The 16,508-nt window shown below is 33.7% G+C and overlaps 1 protein-coding gene across 1 annotated transcript; it reads right to left on the bottom strand.

Moving 5' to 3' along the window:
* Positions 1-9,961: 9,961 nt before the first annotated feature.
* On the bottom strand, positions 9,962-10,471 carry LOC141400544 (uncharacterized). Its single transcript, XM_073979750.1, has one exon. It carries the CDS (start codon positions 10,469-10,471, stop codon positions 9,962-9,964), a length of 510 nt encoding a protein of 169 aa, XP_073835851.1.
* Positions 10,472-16,508: the final 6,037 nt, after the last annotated feature.

Genomic DNA, 16,508 nt, shown 5'->3' with positions numbered 1-16,508 from the left:
CGTACATCCAACACACTTGATGCATGTCTTCCATCTATCACAAAGTGAACAATTTGATTTCTTGTTCTTTGATCTGGCGACAGCCAGGTGCCCTTATGAATATCGAGATGCTTAAATCTGGTACTGCTAACTACCATGTTTCTTGCAGCTGCAAAGTCTATCAGCCTCATACCATTGTCAGATGTTTCACTGTGGAGACTGAATTTTCCGACTGTTGGGCCAAAGATATTCTCCTTTCCAATTTTGGCATTAAAATCGCCTAGTATAATTTTAATGTCATGGGCAGGGCAACGGTCATAAGTTTCTTCTAAGCGCTCGTAAAAAATATCTTTGGTCTGTTCGTCCTTGTCTTCAGTGGGAGCATGAGCGCAAATAAAGCTGATGTTGAAGAATTTTGCCTTTAATCGAATTGCAGCGAGTCTTTCATTCACTGGGCTGAAGCTGGAGACCAGATGTTTTAACCTCCGACCAACTACAAATCCGCAACCAAACTCATGCTTTGTATCATGGCAGCTATAATACAGTGCGTCACCTTTAGGTGTTGTTGTGACGCCTTTCCCATTCCATCGTATTTCCTGTATGGCAGTAATGTCGGCCTTGTACTTTTCAAGTACATCTGCCAATGCGTAAACTGCACCTTCTCTATAAAGAGTGCGAACATTCCAGGTGCAGATTCGCAGATCATGGTCCTTAAAACGTTTGCGGGGGTCGTCAACTTTTGAGGGATTTGTTTTTCTTTTCTTTCGTTTTTTCATAGTAGGCTGTTTTTCTAGGGGAGGGTTACTAACCCGACGCCCAAACCCAAGTTTTTAACGTTCTTATGGGTGAACGCGCGGCACATGTTAGCTCACTACCTTTAACGGGTGTTGAAGGCAGTTCCCCAGGTAACACCACGGGGAGGTCAGTGTCCACTTGAGATGAAAGAGGGACCAAGATAAATCCTGGGCTTTGCCATGTTAAAGCCGGTCAGGACCGTTGCTTGGTATCTTCCATCCCCTACGTCAGATATTTTATTTTTATTTCAGAAATTGCATTTGTATTTTATTTTATTTTATTTGTAACTAGCGGACCCCGTCTGCTTCGCTAGACGTTAAATCTGAATTTGTAAACCGTATCGGGTACCATAGAAACATGTTGTAGTGGCGCTCGATCAGCATAACAAAACAAAATATCGAACATCTAAATGTATGGCAACATAATGTGTTGGTGACATACTACACCCTCACCCTTAAAAGAAATGTATACAATTTTTTTGTGTGCATAAACAAATTGTATGCATTTTATGACAATTCTTTTCGGTGGTGTCAAGTTGTTTCTTTGTGAATAACTTAAAATTAAAAAATTGTTCTTTTGACATATGATCTTAAGTGGGCTAAGTATATTTTTTTTGTATTCGGAAATAAAATGATTTTTTGTTTACATACATACTTAAAGTAAGAGTCTTAAAATAAAAATATTTTGGTTTCCATTACTTGTTATATTTTTTTAACAAATTCTTATGAAATACTTTTTCTTTGCTATTAATTCTTATTGTAACATTTAAATTATCAATATTTATTACTTCATATGGACCATGATAAGGTGATTCATTCTTCCTTCTATTTTCCTTTCTAACTAAAACTAAATCTCCTATTTTAATATCTATTCTATTCGTATTATTTAATGAATTTAAACTTCTCTTGATTTTAGTCTGTTCAATTATATTTCTAGCGTTTTCTAATGAAAGTTTTAATCTAAGCTTCAATTCTTTAGCATAATTCTCTGTATCATACACTTTTTCACTATTCATTACTTTCTCGCCTGGCATTGTCGGTAATTTTCCAAAAATCAACTCGAATGGTGAATACCCTGTGTCAACATGTGGTGTTATGTTGTATGCAAAAGCATAATATGGTATCCATTCATTCCAATTATCATTATTCACAAAAGAAAGAAAATATTCGTTTAGAACTCTATGATTTCTTTCAACTGAACCTACTGTCTCATGATGGTAAGGTGTAGAGAACCTTTGTTCTATATCTAAGAGTTTACACATTTCATCCATCAGTTCATTTACAAATTCAGTACCTCTGTCGGATTTTAGAGTCTTGAATATTCCATACTTCAATATTAAATGTTCATTTAAATTTCTAGCTATTGATTTGGCTTCCTTTGTCTCCATTGGTACAGCTATTATATATTTAGTTAATTCACATTGCATAGTTAGTATATATCTATAATTATCTGAGGGTCTTAAGGGTCCTACAGTGTCAATTACTACTGTATCAAAGCTATTTACCGGTGTATCAGTTTTCATTAACGGTTCTTTGGTATGTCTAATCTGTTTATTTCTTTGGCATAAATCACATGTAGATACGTATTTCTTTACCATTTTGCACATATTCTTCCATATATATTTTTGTTTAAGTTTTAATAATGTTTTTCTTACTCCAAAATGACCTCCGCATGGTGTATCATGATATAATTTTATCAATTCATATTTTTCTTTCTCATTAAATATTTTTCGAGGATTTTCGTATAAAAGAATTCTGACGTCACAATTTTTTAAGTATTTATTTACTTTTTCTTTAAATTTCCCATGGGTTATTATTTCAAATATATCGTCACTTTTACTAAGTGCGATATTCTTAATACTCAATCTGCTTAACTCAGATGATAGCTTCTCCAAAATATTATCTAGATAATAAGGATTATCACTACATCTTATGGCCAATTCGTTCACAGAATGATTATCAAGAAAAGTGAATTCTTTTGTCGACACATCAATTATAAATTTTAATTTTTTAGCTAGCTTTATATCTTTAATGGATGTACATTCCACTACTTTGAGTTGATCAGGCTCATCGGGATATGTCATCTCATTTTCTTTATTCATATTATTGCGCAACTTATTTTTCATTCCTCGTGTTATCACCAGCGATTTCTTAACTTTTTCGTCAATATTCTGAGGTATCATTGTTTTTAATATATTGGAGTCTATTTTAATACGTGAAAGTGCATCAGCATTAGTATTATTAATTCCTTTCTTATACACAATTTCAAAATCATAGTCTGATAGTTCTAATCTAATTCTTGTCAACTTGGAACTTGGATTCTTATGAGAAAACAATGAGACTAGTGGACGATGATCCGTAACCACTATAAATTTCCTACCATAAAGATAAGGATGGAAAAACTGAATTCCCCAATGTATACCTAATAATTCCTTTTCAATGACTGGCTTATTTTTCTCATGTTTATTCAAAGAGCGGCTTGCATAAGATATTGGTCTATCATTTCCTATTTCTCCTTGCGATAGTATTGCACCTAGAGCAAAATCAGAAGCATCTGTAGTTAGTATAAAAGGTTTATCAAAATCTGGATACTGTAAAATTGGTGGTGTTATTAACTTATTTTTAAGTGTCTCAAATGACTTTTGGCATTGTTCCGTCCATTCAAATTTAGTGTTCTTCTTAGATAATGAGTTCAAACATGTAGTTATTTCGGCAAAATTTTTAATGAATCGTCTATAGTAATTACAAAATGCTACGAATCTTCTAACGTCATCTGCGTTTTTTGGAACTGGATACTTGGTTATTGCATCGTATTTTGAAGGATCTGGCTTAATTCCATTAGGAGTTATTAAATGACCTAAATAAACTACCTCTGGTTTCAAGAAACAACATTTATTAGGGTTGAGTTTCAAATTGTACCTATTCAGTCTATCTAGTACCTTAATGAGATTCTCATTGTGGTGTTTGAAACTACATCCAAAAACTATTATGTCATCCACATAAAGAAATGCTTCAGACTCCAAACCAGATAAGGCTATTGTCAACATACGTTGAAAACTATTAGATGATATTTTAAGACCAAAAGGTAACCTTGTATACTGATAATGCCCATTAGATGTCGAAAATGCTGTCAGTGGTCTTGACTTAGGATCAAGTTCAATCTGATGAAAAGAACTAGTCATATCTAACGTCGAAAAATATTTCGCTCTACCCAATCTATCCAAAATATCGTCCAAACGAGTTAATGGAAACTTGTCATTAACAATCTTATCATTAAGTTTCCTAAAATCTACAACTAATCTCCATTTCTTCAAATCCGTCTGTCCTTTCTTTGGAACTAAAAGCAATGGTGCATTATAAGGACTAACTGATGGTTCAATTACTCTACTTTTCAAAAGATCTTGTACTTGAGCATTTATTTCTTCCTTATGTGCTTGTGGTAGTCTATAATTCTTTATATAAACAGGATTTTTGTCTTCAAGGTTAATTTTCTGCTTATAAAAATTGTTTGTCGTTAAATCCTCATCTTCAAGATGGAATGTCGACTGATATTTCCTTAATATAGCTACAATTTCTTTCCTATGACCTTCACTTAAGTCATCTAAATTAATTTTGCTTATTAACCTCTCAAAACGTTCATCCGTATAACTACTGTGTGAGTAAGAATGGTTAACCGCAAGTATATCATAATTGCTTAAAGGAACTGTTTCTAATTTCATATGATCTATCGTCATGTCTTGGTCAGTAACGTTCAGTAATTTGATATGCTTATTTCCATTTTTCGGAATTATAGAATTAGCCAAAAACACACCTTTCGTAATTTCCCGATTTAATACTACTGCGTCTTCTACCAAATTGATGGTAAAAGGTAGAATGATTTCACTCCTCTTCGGTACAACTACCTGATTAATTTTGAAAGAACTATCATGTATAGGAATTGTGATGCTTTCACCATTTAAATTAAATGTTAGGATATACCTATCATAATCAACGTTACACTTATATTTCGATAAAAAATCTCTGCCTAAAATTCCATCTGTACTAAGTGGAATATCATTTGATACTAGCTGAACACTATGCTCAATAACCATACCATTTATATCTATTTTAATATTAGTTGACCCAAAAGATTTAATTATTTCCCTTGAAATGCCTGTTAAATTGCAATAATCATCCGGATTTTCCTCATAACGGTACAAAAATTTTTCTTTACATAAAGAAATATCTGCACCCGTATCAATTAAAAATGTAAGTGGATAGTCTACATCTACTATGTTTAATCTTACATAATTCTTGAGGTTAGATGATATACTGAAAATGTTTCTGTTTTTTACTGTGTGCTCTCCGAAGACGAAGGTCTTGGGGTATAATCCCTACTATTGTAGTCATTGTTGTTTCTGTTATTGTTACCATTATGGTTATTATTGTTCCAGTTGTTATTGTTTTTCCTATTTCCATTATTATTCCTGTTATTATTATTGCTGTTATTACGTCCATTCCTGTTATTATTTTTGTTGTTTTTATTTCGGTTGTAGCCATTATTATTATTACTGTCATTGTTACCATTATTGTTGTTATATCGTTTGTTATTATTACCGTTATTGTAATATTTCTTTTTACCATTTTTATTATCCCTATTAGTTTGTGCATTATGGTACATCACGTCTTTCTGTTTCGTACGAGATACGTATCTTTCTGCAATTCGCAAAGCATCGGCAAATGTCGATACACGACTAGCCTCAATAGTTGAAACAATTTGTTGATCCTGAAGCCCATTCAAGAATGTATTGAATGCTGTCAGGTTGTTAGTAGCTATTATTGCTTCTCTACATTGTTCACCTAAATCAGAAATCTGAATCTCGTTAAGCTCAGAAACAAGACTTTCTATTTTATTAGCGAAACCTTGCAAGTTGTTATTTCTCTGAGTTAAACCAGTCAATTCGTTCAAAATGGCATTAGACGACTTTACGGGCTTATAGGCTGCTTTTAAGGCAGACAATAATTCAGTAATGTTCTTAGGTACTCCTTTCTGTTTCACCCTATTCTTGACCCGACTATCTAATCTTGAACAAAAAACATATTTAAAGAAGAATTCTTTCTTTTCCTCGGGAACTGTCTCGTATACTAACTCTAGATTAGCAGCGAAACTCTCCAAATCTTCTTTTTTACCTGTAAAAACCGGTATTAAAGTAACAATAGTCTTCAGATCACTGGTCTCCATCTTGCCTTCTTGTTCTGCAGTGTTTTTATCTCTAACCTGTTGAGCTGATTCTGAGTGTTCTAATAATAAGCCTAAAGCTTCAGCTTTCAATTCGTTAAACCTCGTCCGAAACTTAACTGGATCTACGAGCTCTTCTTTTTCTAGTATGTTCTTAAAGTCTGTTTGTAAGTTTTCTAACTCTAATTTCTTTTTTCCTATGGTTTCCTTTGTGTACGGTTTGCTCAATGACTTTCTCGCATTTGATATTAATATACCTAAAGACTGTAAAACCTTATCCATGGTCTATTACAATTCTTAACTACAATATTATTTTTCTTCAATTAATCATGATATTACAATTTTTAACTACAATGTTATGTTTCTTCAATTAATCATGGTATTACAATTTTTAATCTCGGTTTCTACTGCAACGCACTCAACCTGGCTTGTTGCTTGCGTATTTGTTTCTTTACATATTTTCTTAGGTATCTAATAATAACTACTAAAGTTATTATTATACAAACTAATATTAGTACCTCAATGCTAATACTAACGGCTGTTGGTGCATTGGCCGTAGCCTGTATCACCTCGCTGATTTTTGTTTGTGTACTCCCCATTTATAAATATTGTCTTTTTGTCCTTTTATTAGTTATTTATTAATCCATTTTATATATTCTTTCTTTTTTTAAATACAAACTGTTGACCACGAGCGCAACGCGCTTACTGGTCCTAACGTCTGCAGATTGATGCAGCGTTTTATTCTCTTTTTAAACTCCTAGCGCTGAGATAGTTTTTTAATAGGAAATCTATTTCATCGATGCGTATCCAGAGCCTGGAAGCACGTTCCCATGGAGGTGGCGGATCGGAATTTACCTCACGAATCAGTAGAGCTCTTTCCTTTTTGAGCCTCCACGTATAACCTCCTCTCGTCCTCGGTTTTGTGACTTTCGGGATTTTTATGTCCTCTTCTTTTGCATTATTGAGTCCGTTTCGTCTTCTGTATTCTTGAATGGTTAGCGGCTGCGGTCCCGACATCTGTGTTGAATCCACGATCCACGGCTTGGATCGGACTGCCCGGACAGTATGGCAGTGTCTTCAAAGAGAAAAAAAAAAAAATTTTAGCAGAGATCTGCGGCTTGACGCAGGATCTGCTTTTTCCCGACTGCGGATAGAACGCAGGAACTGCGGATGAAACGCAGGATACTTGCTGACTAGAGAGCAAGATTTGGCAGGATCGTCATTTGAGTCTTTCACTCATATTCATATTTTAGAATTTTACTCAATGAATCTACTATTGGGATATTCTTCAATCCCATTGGCCAACTGACTCATTACAATAGTCTTGAATTCCAATTGGAACTCTAAACCATTGCCCTACATATGAGTGAGTAATGAACTCGCTGTGGCGCTGCGAAACAAAAAGAAAAACAAAGCAATGAACTCGTAGTGGCGCTCGATCAGCATAACAAAACAAAATATCGAACATCTAAATGTATGGCAACATAATGTGTTGGTGACATACTACAATGTACAACCACGTGAACGGATACCAATATGCAGATGCTGAAGAAATCGAAATGTATGCGAACGAATCAATCGATCAAATTAATCGAATAACTACAAAAACACCAAATTTTTCTTTTAAATTAATTTATTGTAAAGCTCTTTGGTAAACAACATTTTTGGTTTTATTATTAGGTGCGTACACATACAAATCTGAAGGTTTCCCTACACGTGAACAGGCTACATACAATTGTCCATGTGAAAAACAATAATTCTCTAAATTTAAACCACACGCTTGCAATGATTGTCCTTGTGATTTGTTGATTGTCATAGCAAAAGCAAGTCGAATTGGGAACTGCAAACGTTTAAATTCAAAAGGCATGTCTGTTGGTATTATTGGAATACGTGGAATTAAGACGTCTTCACCTTTAAATTTTCCGTTCAAAATAGTGGCTTCAATAACATTGGTCATTAATTTCTTTACCACAAGTCTTGTACCATTACACAATTTTGGTTGATTCAGATTCCGCAACATAATAATAGGTGCTCCAACTTTCAATTGTAGATTGTGTGGTGGAAGTCCTGGTAGATCAAGTGAATTTAAAAATTCTGTGGGATAATTGACCACCTCATCTTCATTCATAACGGTGTCCACTGATTTAAATGTGAATAATTGGCCTGGTATCTCCTTTAAAACAGCCTCATTAATTTCACTGACATCTTTATTTTTTGCCGCTAATATAGCTCGTTCACTCAACCAACGATGATTTTTGTGTTGTTGTGCAATATCTGGAAAAACTCTTTCAATTAGCTCTTGTTTTGATTGAATGATGCGACAAAAATCAGTTGGTAGCGTGATTAGCCCTGTTTCATTATCTATCGGCATTTTTCCATCTCCAATTTTTAGCAACTGCTCAGAAAATTCAGCAGCCGATACGTCGTTTTGTAATTGAACACGTACATTTGTTGTTAGCGTTAATTTCTTTACATATTTCCACAAAATTGAAGATTTTAAAGACGCGTTCAATTCGTCAGCAGCAGTCGATCGGGGAATGACAGGTAAAGTTTGTCTAAAATCCCCTGCCAAAAATACCAAGGCTCCACCGAATAATTGTCCATTCGTTCTTAGATCTTTCATGGTTCTGTCAAAAGCTTCCAATGATTTTTTATGTGCCATTGGACATTCATCCCACACGACAATAGCACACTGTTGCAAAACTTTTGCCATTCCAGATGACTTACTGATATTACATGTGGGATTCTCATTGAATTTCATATCCAAAGGCAGCTTAAGTGCGGAATGTGCTGTTCTACCACCATCTAACAATGTGGCAGCTATTCCAGATGATGCAAGAGCCAATGCTATCTTATTTTGTGAACGGATTGTTGCCAAAATTATTGAAATGAGGAATGTTTTCCCTGTTCCACCAGGTGCATCTAAAAAATAAAATCCACCGTTATTATTTGTAACTGTTTGCATCAGTGTGTTGTAAATGTTTCTTTGCTGTGCATTTAACTTCGGCAAATTTGATTCAACAAATGCACCTAACTCATTAAAGTCAAAATTATGTTCACGTTGCAAATCTCGGTTTAACAGATTGTGCATTGGGCGGTTTGGCGATACCATACCCAATTGTGATAATGCTTTATTTGCAATTGCAAGACAAATGTCTTCAATCATTATCAATGCTTCATTGTGGATTTCTGATGACATTGGATAATTCGGATTGAAAGTGGATCTACGCATTCGATTCAAAATATCCTCACACATAAAGTCTGCATAATTTCTCCATAATTCAAGAGGATTTGATGGACTACATGTTGCTATTATTATAGAAAATAATGTCCTAATTTGATGAGGTGGAGCAATAATGGATGATTCGGCAAGTGTAGCATCCCAATGAGTGTCATCCTCAAGTAAATGCAATTGTTGGCATGCTTCGCGAAATGTTGCACACATAAGTCCATGAATTGTCTTTAAATTATCAAATGATGTTGGTCCACGAACATTGATCAATAGTAATCGTAAATAGAAACATTCATTATGATTGGGATGAACTGTATATAGCCGTCCTAATGCATCTGTTGAAAACAGATTTGTATGACCTTCAACTGGTGTTCCTTGTTTACGCCTTTGAAAAACTTTTAGTGATTTATTCCACGTGTAGTATTTTCATAATACAACAATCCTCTTGCAAAGGTGTCACTTTCGCATAAATTAAAAAAAGCGGTCAATGTTGTAGGTGGTGGTGATGCTGCTCTTTGCAATGCAGTTTGATTTGTAAAGTACACACGTTGACCATTTTCAAGATGTACCGCTAATTGAACAACAGTGGGGTGTTTATCATGGATTGCGAATGAAAAAATCCGCCACACAGCTTCGTTAGTGCTAACGAATCGTCCTAATTGAAATTGAGTTATTTCATAATTTTGATTGGGGTCAGCTACACCAAAAACAGCCATATCGCTTCCTTTGTTTATGTATTTACAAATATATTTTGGATTTTACTGAATTGCAAAATTCAACGTTGATATGAGCTTTGAATGTTTTCGATAACAGCGGGGAATAATGAACGATCCATCGATTGTCAACTTCAACTTCCTGATTTTGAATATGCACAGTTGTCGATTTGCCATTATCATCAGTAGATCGTCGCCTATATAACGGATAACCATCATTGCCGGTAATAGTTTCAGCAATCAAATCTCTTGGATAACGTTTAGAACATTTTCCGTCAACCATACACGGCGAATTGATATTTAGTTGTCCACACGGACCGTGTATCATATTTTTGGTGACAACTTCAAATAATTCTGGATCGGTAGTTTGATCAGGAATTTCGGCGGATATTATGGCATCAATTTCATCCTGTCTTATTTTATTCACGTTCCAAATTAAGATGTGAGCATGTGGAAGACCTCTTTTCTGCCATTCTACTGAATACATCCAGCATCGAACTTCACCAAACACCTTATGTTTCACAATCATATCCATTAAAACTTTTAGCTTCTGTTTGAATACGCGTGCCGTTATATCGTGCCGATCTATAGGTGTTTGACCTGGCAATAAATGTTCTTTAATTTCGGTCCACTGTGGATTGCAGGTGAACGTTATAAACAAATCCGGACGACCGTAGTTTCTAACATATGTCATTGCGTCCTGTGCATACTCATGCATATGTCGTGGGCTACCTATATATGAAGACGGCAAAATTGTTACCGAACCAATGTCATTTGGGTTAATATTAGCATCATTGTTCACAGCGTCACGCAAATGTATATACTCCTCCACACGTAATTTTGCTTGATTAAATCGAATATAGTTTAAGCGCTCAGATTCAATTTTGGCATACATGTCAACTACATATTGATGAAACAATCTCTGACATTTCAAAATGTGATTATTCTCATTCCTACGTATCATTAATCTGTATGCATAATAGTTCATTGCACTGACCTTTTTGTTTGTTTCCAATCCTGAAATTGAATTTTAAAGAACCATTAAAATTTTATTTGTATTCCCTCCACCATATTATGGACGGTATATAAAGATTGTCATTCCTCCTGTAACTCCTCAAAATAATCATTTTAAATCCCGCAAAGTATATATATATTCCTGTAGTGCGATTCTCTAACTCATTTTTTGAGTTACCGACAATTGTCGGTAAAATTAAAACGCAAAATTATGCATGAAAACTTCAAATATAAGTTGACAGCACTCTTTCTATCGGTGGAACTTAGCGATAACATTACCGAAATATTTCAACTCAAAAAATGAGTTAGAGAATCGCACTACTGATCAGCGTGCAATTCAACATCGATATAGCCAATTCTACCTTTGAAAATGACTTTAGCTTCCGAACAGATTGAAGAAGGTCAATAAAATTTTGTAGGAATTTGTAGGCGCGAAAAAACTTTCCCTATGTTGGTCTACGTTTTGGCATAGTCCCTATACAAAGTGACGCGTCGACGTTTTAAGGCATTTTGAAGGTATTGGCCCCATTTGCACACCGAATAGGTTGTACTTTGTTATTTAGTGATTCCATAGGCTAAAAATCATTTCTACTAAAATTTCTTATATAGATCCACGTTTTGGTATATCCACATATAAAGCGACGCGTCACTTTACGGAATTTTGAAGGTATTAGTCTCATTTGACAACCGAATTGGTAGTAATTTCCACATTTGGCAAATTTCTCCACTAAAAGTGTTAGACATGGATATACGATTCAATAACACCCCATAAGCGGTAACTCGATATCTTTGTTTTTTTTTTTTTTTTATCTCATTATACTATCAAAATGGCTGAATTTGGTGTTAGTCTTCGATTGGGTTTTTCCCCAGTAATTTGTTGATCTAGGTGCACGTTTTAATATACTCCCCATAGAACTGTACCTCCCGATGTTCGATATTTGATGTCACACACATTAGTCATTCAGTCTCCATTATAACTATTAGATATTGGCAAAGGTCCACGTTTTAGTATATACTTTCATAACGGTACCGCCCGATGGTGTAGTGTATAAATGATCGGCCCGGCCGAACTTTATGATGTTTCAGTTGTTATTTGTAACGTTATATTTTCAGTTATTACCAGTTAAAGGATCATGCATTCTGACATTGATATTATAACCGTCTTCACCTTCCCAAAACAAAATTGGATATTGCAAAGCATCGTAACAGCGGTGAAGCTCAGAAACGCGTTGAAGTTGATCATTTCTGCGATGAATAACAATATCTCTTTGGTGAAACTGTTCTCCAACAATTACAATTGCCACATCGTCGATAGTCGGTGCATTGAATCTTCGTTCATGTTGCCCAACCGGTGTTTTATCAGCTCTAATAACAATTCTGTGATCATCAGATGGTATTCTATTCAATGCCGTTTTAAACAATCTAACTAATTCATTGTGTTGATGAAATAGATCTTGCAGTTCTGAAACTATCTGTCTTCAACATTTGGAAAGATAGAGCATCGTTGATTTAGTTCTTCGGCTTGATTTCCAATAAAATATATTTGCAAAATTTGATAATTGGCATCAGCAAATGGCAACAATGACCCCACTTGATGATAAACCTGACCTTGAATCTGCATTTAAGAATAATAATCAGAATGAGAATCACAATAATTGCACATTTCTCAGAACTAATTAATTACCTTAAATGTTGGCATGAAATTGCCCTCACTAATTATATTTGTTGCGCCGAAAGAAGTCATTTGGAAACTGGAATTGTATGACTGAATATTCTTAAGAAAATGTTTCGATTCTGGTGTTGTACCCGAAACTAACGTTCGTAATGGTTCTGGTGGTTGATTTAAGGCAGGTAATTTAACTTTACCATTTGCACAACATAAACCTGGCGCTTCCGTTTTGAATTTAACTGCATTGCAATGTACACAAAAGTTGTTCATTGTTCCAATCGCAACATCCGGAAGCGAGCTATAATCAATCGTGCTATCATAATTGAATGCCGCACGATTCAATTCTAATCTAACACGCGATTGTCTACGTACTCGTTGCGACAAATTGTCCAGATATGATCGTCCACCTGACCGATTACGTCTCATTCTTTCTCGATCTTCGATATTCCGTACTTGTAGCTGTTCTTCATTTAATCGAGAACGCGATCGTGCCATTCGTTCTTGTGCAGCTTGACTTTGTTGCGAACGTTCTTCATCGCTTAGTGCAGATCCTACGGCAGCTGTTAATCTCGCACTATTCGTACGTCGACCAAAGTTGTGATTTCTACTTCGTCTGGGCATTCTATTAAGATTGTTGTTTTGTTGTTGTTCACAATAAATCGGATATTTCAATGAATGTTTCCCTTCTATAATTTGCGTACACGATAATTTGTAATACGTATTACAAATGTTTCCAATTTTGACAGTTATATAAAGAAAAAAAATTAGGAAGTACGCAGACACACATAAAAATTAAACTTTTCATCTATGACATTCAGTATTTTATACATTTCCATTATTTGAAAGGAAACACAATTAGAAAAACATAAACTTTTTGGAATGTTAATTGAATTTATATCGGCTACTTTTATAATTGTATGGTTTATATATTAAGAAATGTGTTGTCACTTTTGCATTACCGTTAAAAAGTTCCCGCAGGGATTGCATGCAACATTTCAATTGCAGTTATTTCTTTTCATTCTTCATTAAGAAGGGAAATCTTTCTGAGAAAGCTATATATATGGTTTTAGGTGTATCCAGTACATGAAATCGGCTAAAAAATATATGTGGGCGCTGTATTCAAATCTGCACCGATTTCAATATAATTTGGAAAATTTATTTCTAATCCAAATTCTGTAAAACGAACCAAATTTCGAGTGGTTGGTACATCAAATACATGATATCGGCCAAAAATATATTTGGGAGTCATATACAAATCTATACTGATTTCAATATAATTTGGCATACTTATTTCCACATCCAATTTCGCCACATATGCCAAATTAAATAGAAATTGGATAAACACTGCATGATTCGTGCAGCAAATACCTGAAATCGGCCGAAAATATATATGGGAGCTATATCCAAATCTGAACCGATTTCTATATAATTTGGTACGCTTATCTCTACGTACAATTCCATCACACATTCCAAATTTCATAGAAATTGGATATACATAGCGTGTTTGGTGCATCAAATACCTAAAATCGGCCGAAAATATATATGGGAGCTATATCCAAATCTGAACCGATTTCAGTATAATTTGGCAAATGTATTCCTTGAACAATTTCCATCACACACTCCAAATTTGGAGGCAATATCCTTTACCGTTCTATAGATATTCGCACTCATCATATATATTTGTTATTGTACCTCCGAATCAGATGCTATATCTCCCGATGAACGTGGAATTTCAAGGATTTATATAGCCAATGTTACTTTCAGGCGATGTACTAATAAACGCTGAACATTTTTCTTCAAAATATATTTTTTGCAAATATCCGCGGATTTTTTCGCGATATCAAAAAATAAAATATGTCAAAACCTTCCTTAGATAAATACAAATATTTTAGAACAAACGCGGAACAAATCGGTTGTGAATTGGTCGAGTTTTTGATTCACGAACGAACGTCATTTCGGTTTTATATAATAGATTTAGATATTCCATTTGAAATGCAGATATTCCACTTGAAATTCAGATATTCCATTTCAAATTCAGAATATATAATTTCAATTTCAGAATTTCCATTTGAAATTCAGAAATTCCATTTGAAATTCAGATATTTCATTTGAAATTCAGAATATTTCAATTGAAATTCAGAATATTTCAATTGAAATTCAGAAAATTTCAATTGAAATTCAGAATTATTTTATAACGCTTACATGTCTCTCTGTTGATGTAAATAAACCACATCACATTTAAATTACATTTCATAAATTGATTATTTTCTTAAAAAATAATTGAAGGGTTCTAAATTTCAAATGAAATATTCTGAATATCAAATGTAATTTCTGAATATCAAATGGAATATCTGAATTACAAATAAAGTATCTGAATTAAAAATAAAATATTTGAATTACAAATAAAATATCTGAACTTTAAATGGAATATCTGAAATACAAATAAAATATCTGAATTTCAAATCGAAATTCTGAATTAGAAATAAAAGATCTGAATTTCAATTGGAATTTCTGAATTACAACTGCTATTTTCTGAATTACAGCTGAAAATGGCGTAGATTTACAGGAATTTTTCAAAGATTATTTGTCTACAGGCAACAAAACTATCAATTAATTGATTAAAAAATTCGGCGCGAACGGAAATTCGAATTTAAAGCGGCGATTTTTAGCCGATTTGAGCAGATGTAATCGGCGGCGGCTGAACCCCTCAAAAAAAGATCTAAATCAACTCGCTTCCACCTCTGCTTAGGAAAATTTATACAATTTTTTATTCACGCATATTAAAGTTTAAAATTAAATAAAAAAGTATATAATAGTTTTAATTTGCGATAAATGGACTTATGTTCAGCTAAACCCTATTTAAAAAAAAAATTATTTAAAAATCTTGGCTTACTGGACTGATGACCTTTAGAAAAAGTTATTTTGGATGAAAACAAAAATGTATCAAATATATTAAAAAAAATATTTTTTTGAAAAGCTGTAATTTATATTTTTAAATCATTGCGTGGTGTATGCGGCATTTTTTAGAAATTATCCGCTTAGTAGTACTTCAAGGGGACTGCTTTAAAGTAAATGCTAATTATGGTGATAAAACGAAGTGTTGTCAACTAACCGATAGGTCTAGGTATAACACGTTCCGCAAGCTTTAGCCAAATATATTTTCCCTATTGCTATAAATATGTTTTTGTTGTTGTTTCTTGAAATCTATAAGAAGGATGTCTGTTTTAAATTATTTCAACCCTTTGTGTCTAGTCTAGACAATTTGAAATATTTCTTTATGCGTTGAATATTGTGCTATTTCATGTGGAAACGTGGAATATTTTCAGCAGGTTTATTGTCAAGTAATTTAAAAAGGTGCTCAAGCATATACATAAATGTCGCCTATTCATGGAAAAACATGATAATCATTAGGGGCAAGGTGATTTAATTTTAACGAATACTTAATAATAATATTTTATTGTATACCTAAGGAGGTAATAGTTTAGTTGAAATAAAAAATTCGAAAAAGAAATATGGACTAAAAAGTCCATAATTATTTAAAATTATTGGCCTGTTTCACTAAGGCGATTCGAGTTCAATTTCGTCCTTAGTACTACCCAACTTTTTGTTTTTTGAAAAATTTTTAATTCAAACAAAAATGTTCTACAGTAACAGGAATTTTGCGGTAATTCGTACGAATTTCGTCTTAGAGAAACAGACAATAAGTCTGTGAAAATGTTTACTCAAAAATACACTTTCAAATAATACACCTTTATTGATAAATGTTTAATAATATTTTTTTATACCCTCCACCATAGTATGGAGGGTATATTAAGTTTGTTTTTCCGTTTGTAACGCATTGAAATACTCATTTGCGACCCTATAAAGTATATATATTCTTGATCAGGGT

Source organism: Musca autumnalis, unplaced genomic scaffold (genome assembly GCF_047663935.1).
Source record: "Musca autumnalis isolate F117 unplaced genomic scaffold, ASM4766393v1 scaffold_373, whole genome shotgun sequence".
Lineage (NCBI taxonomy): Eukaryota > Metazoa > Arthropoda > Insecta > Diptera > Muscidae > Musca > Musca autumnalis.
The sequence above is the reverse complement of the archived record's forward strand: the minus strand, read 5'-3'. Positions and strand labels throughout refer to the sequence as shown.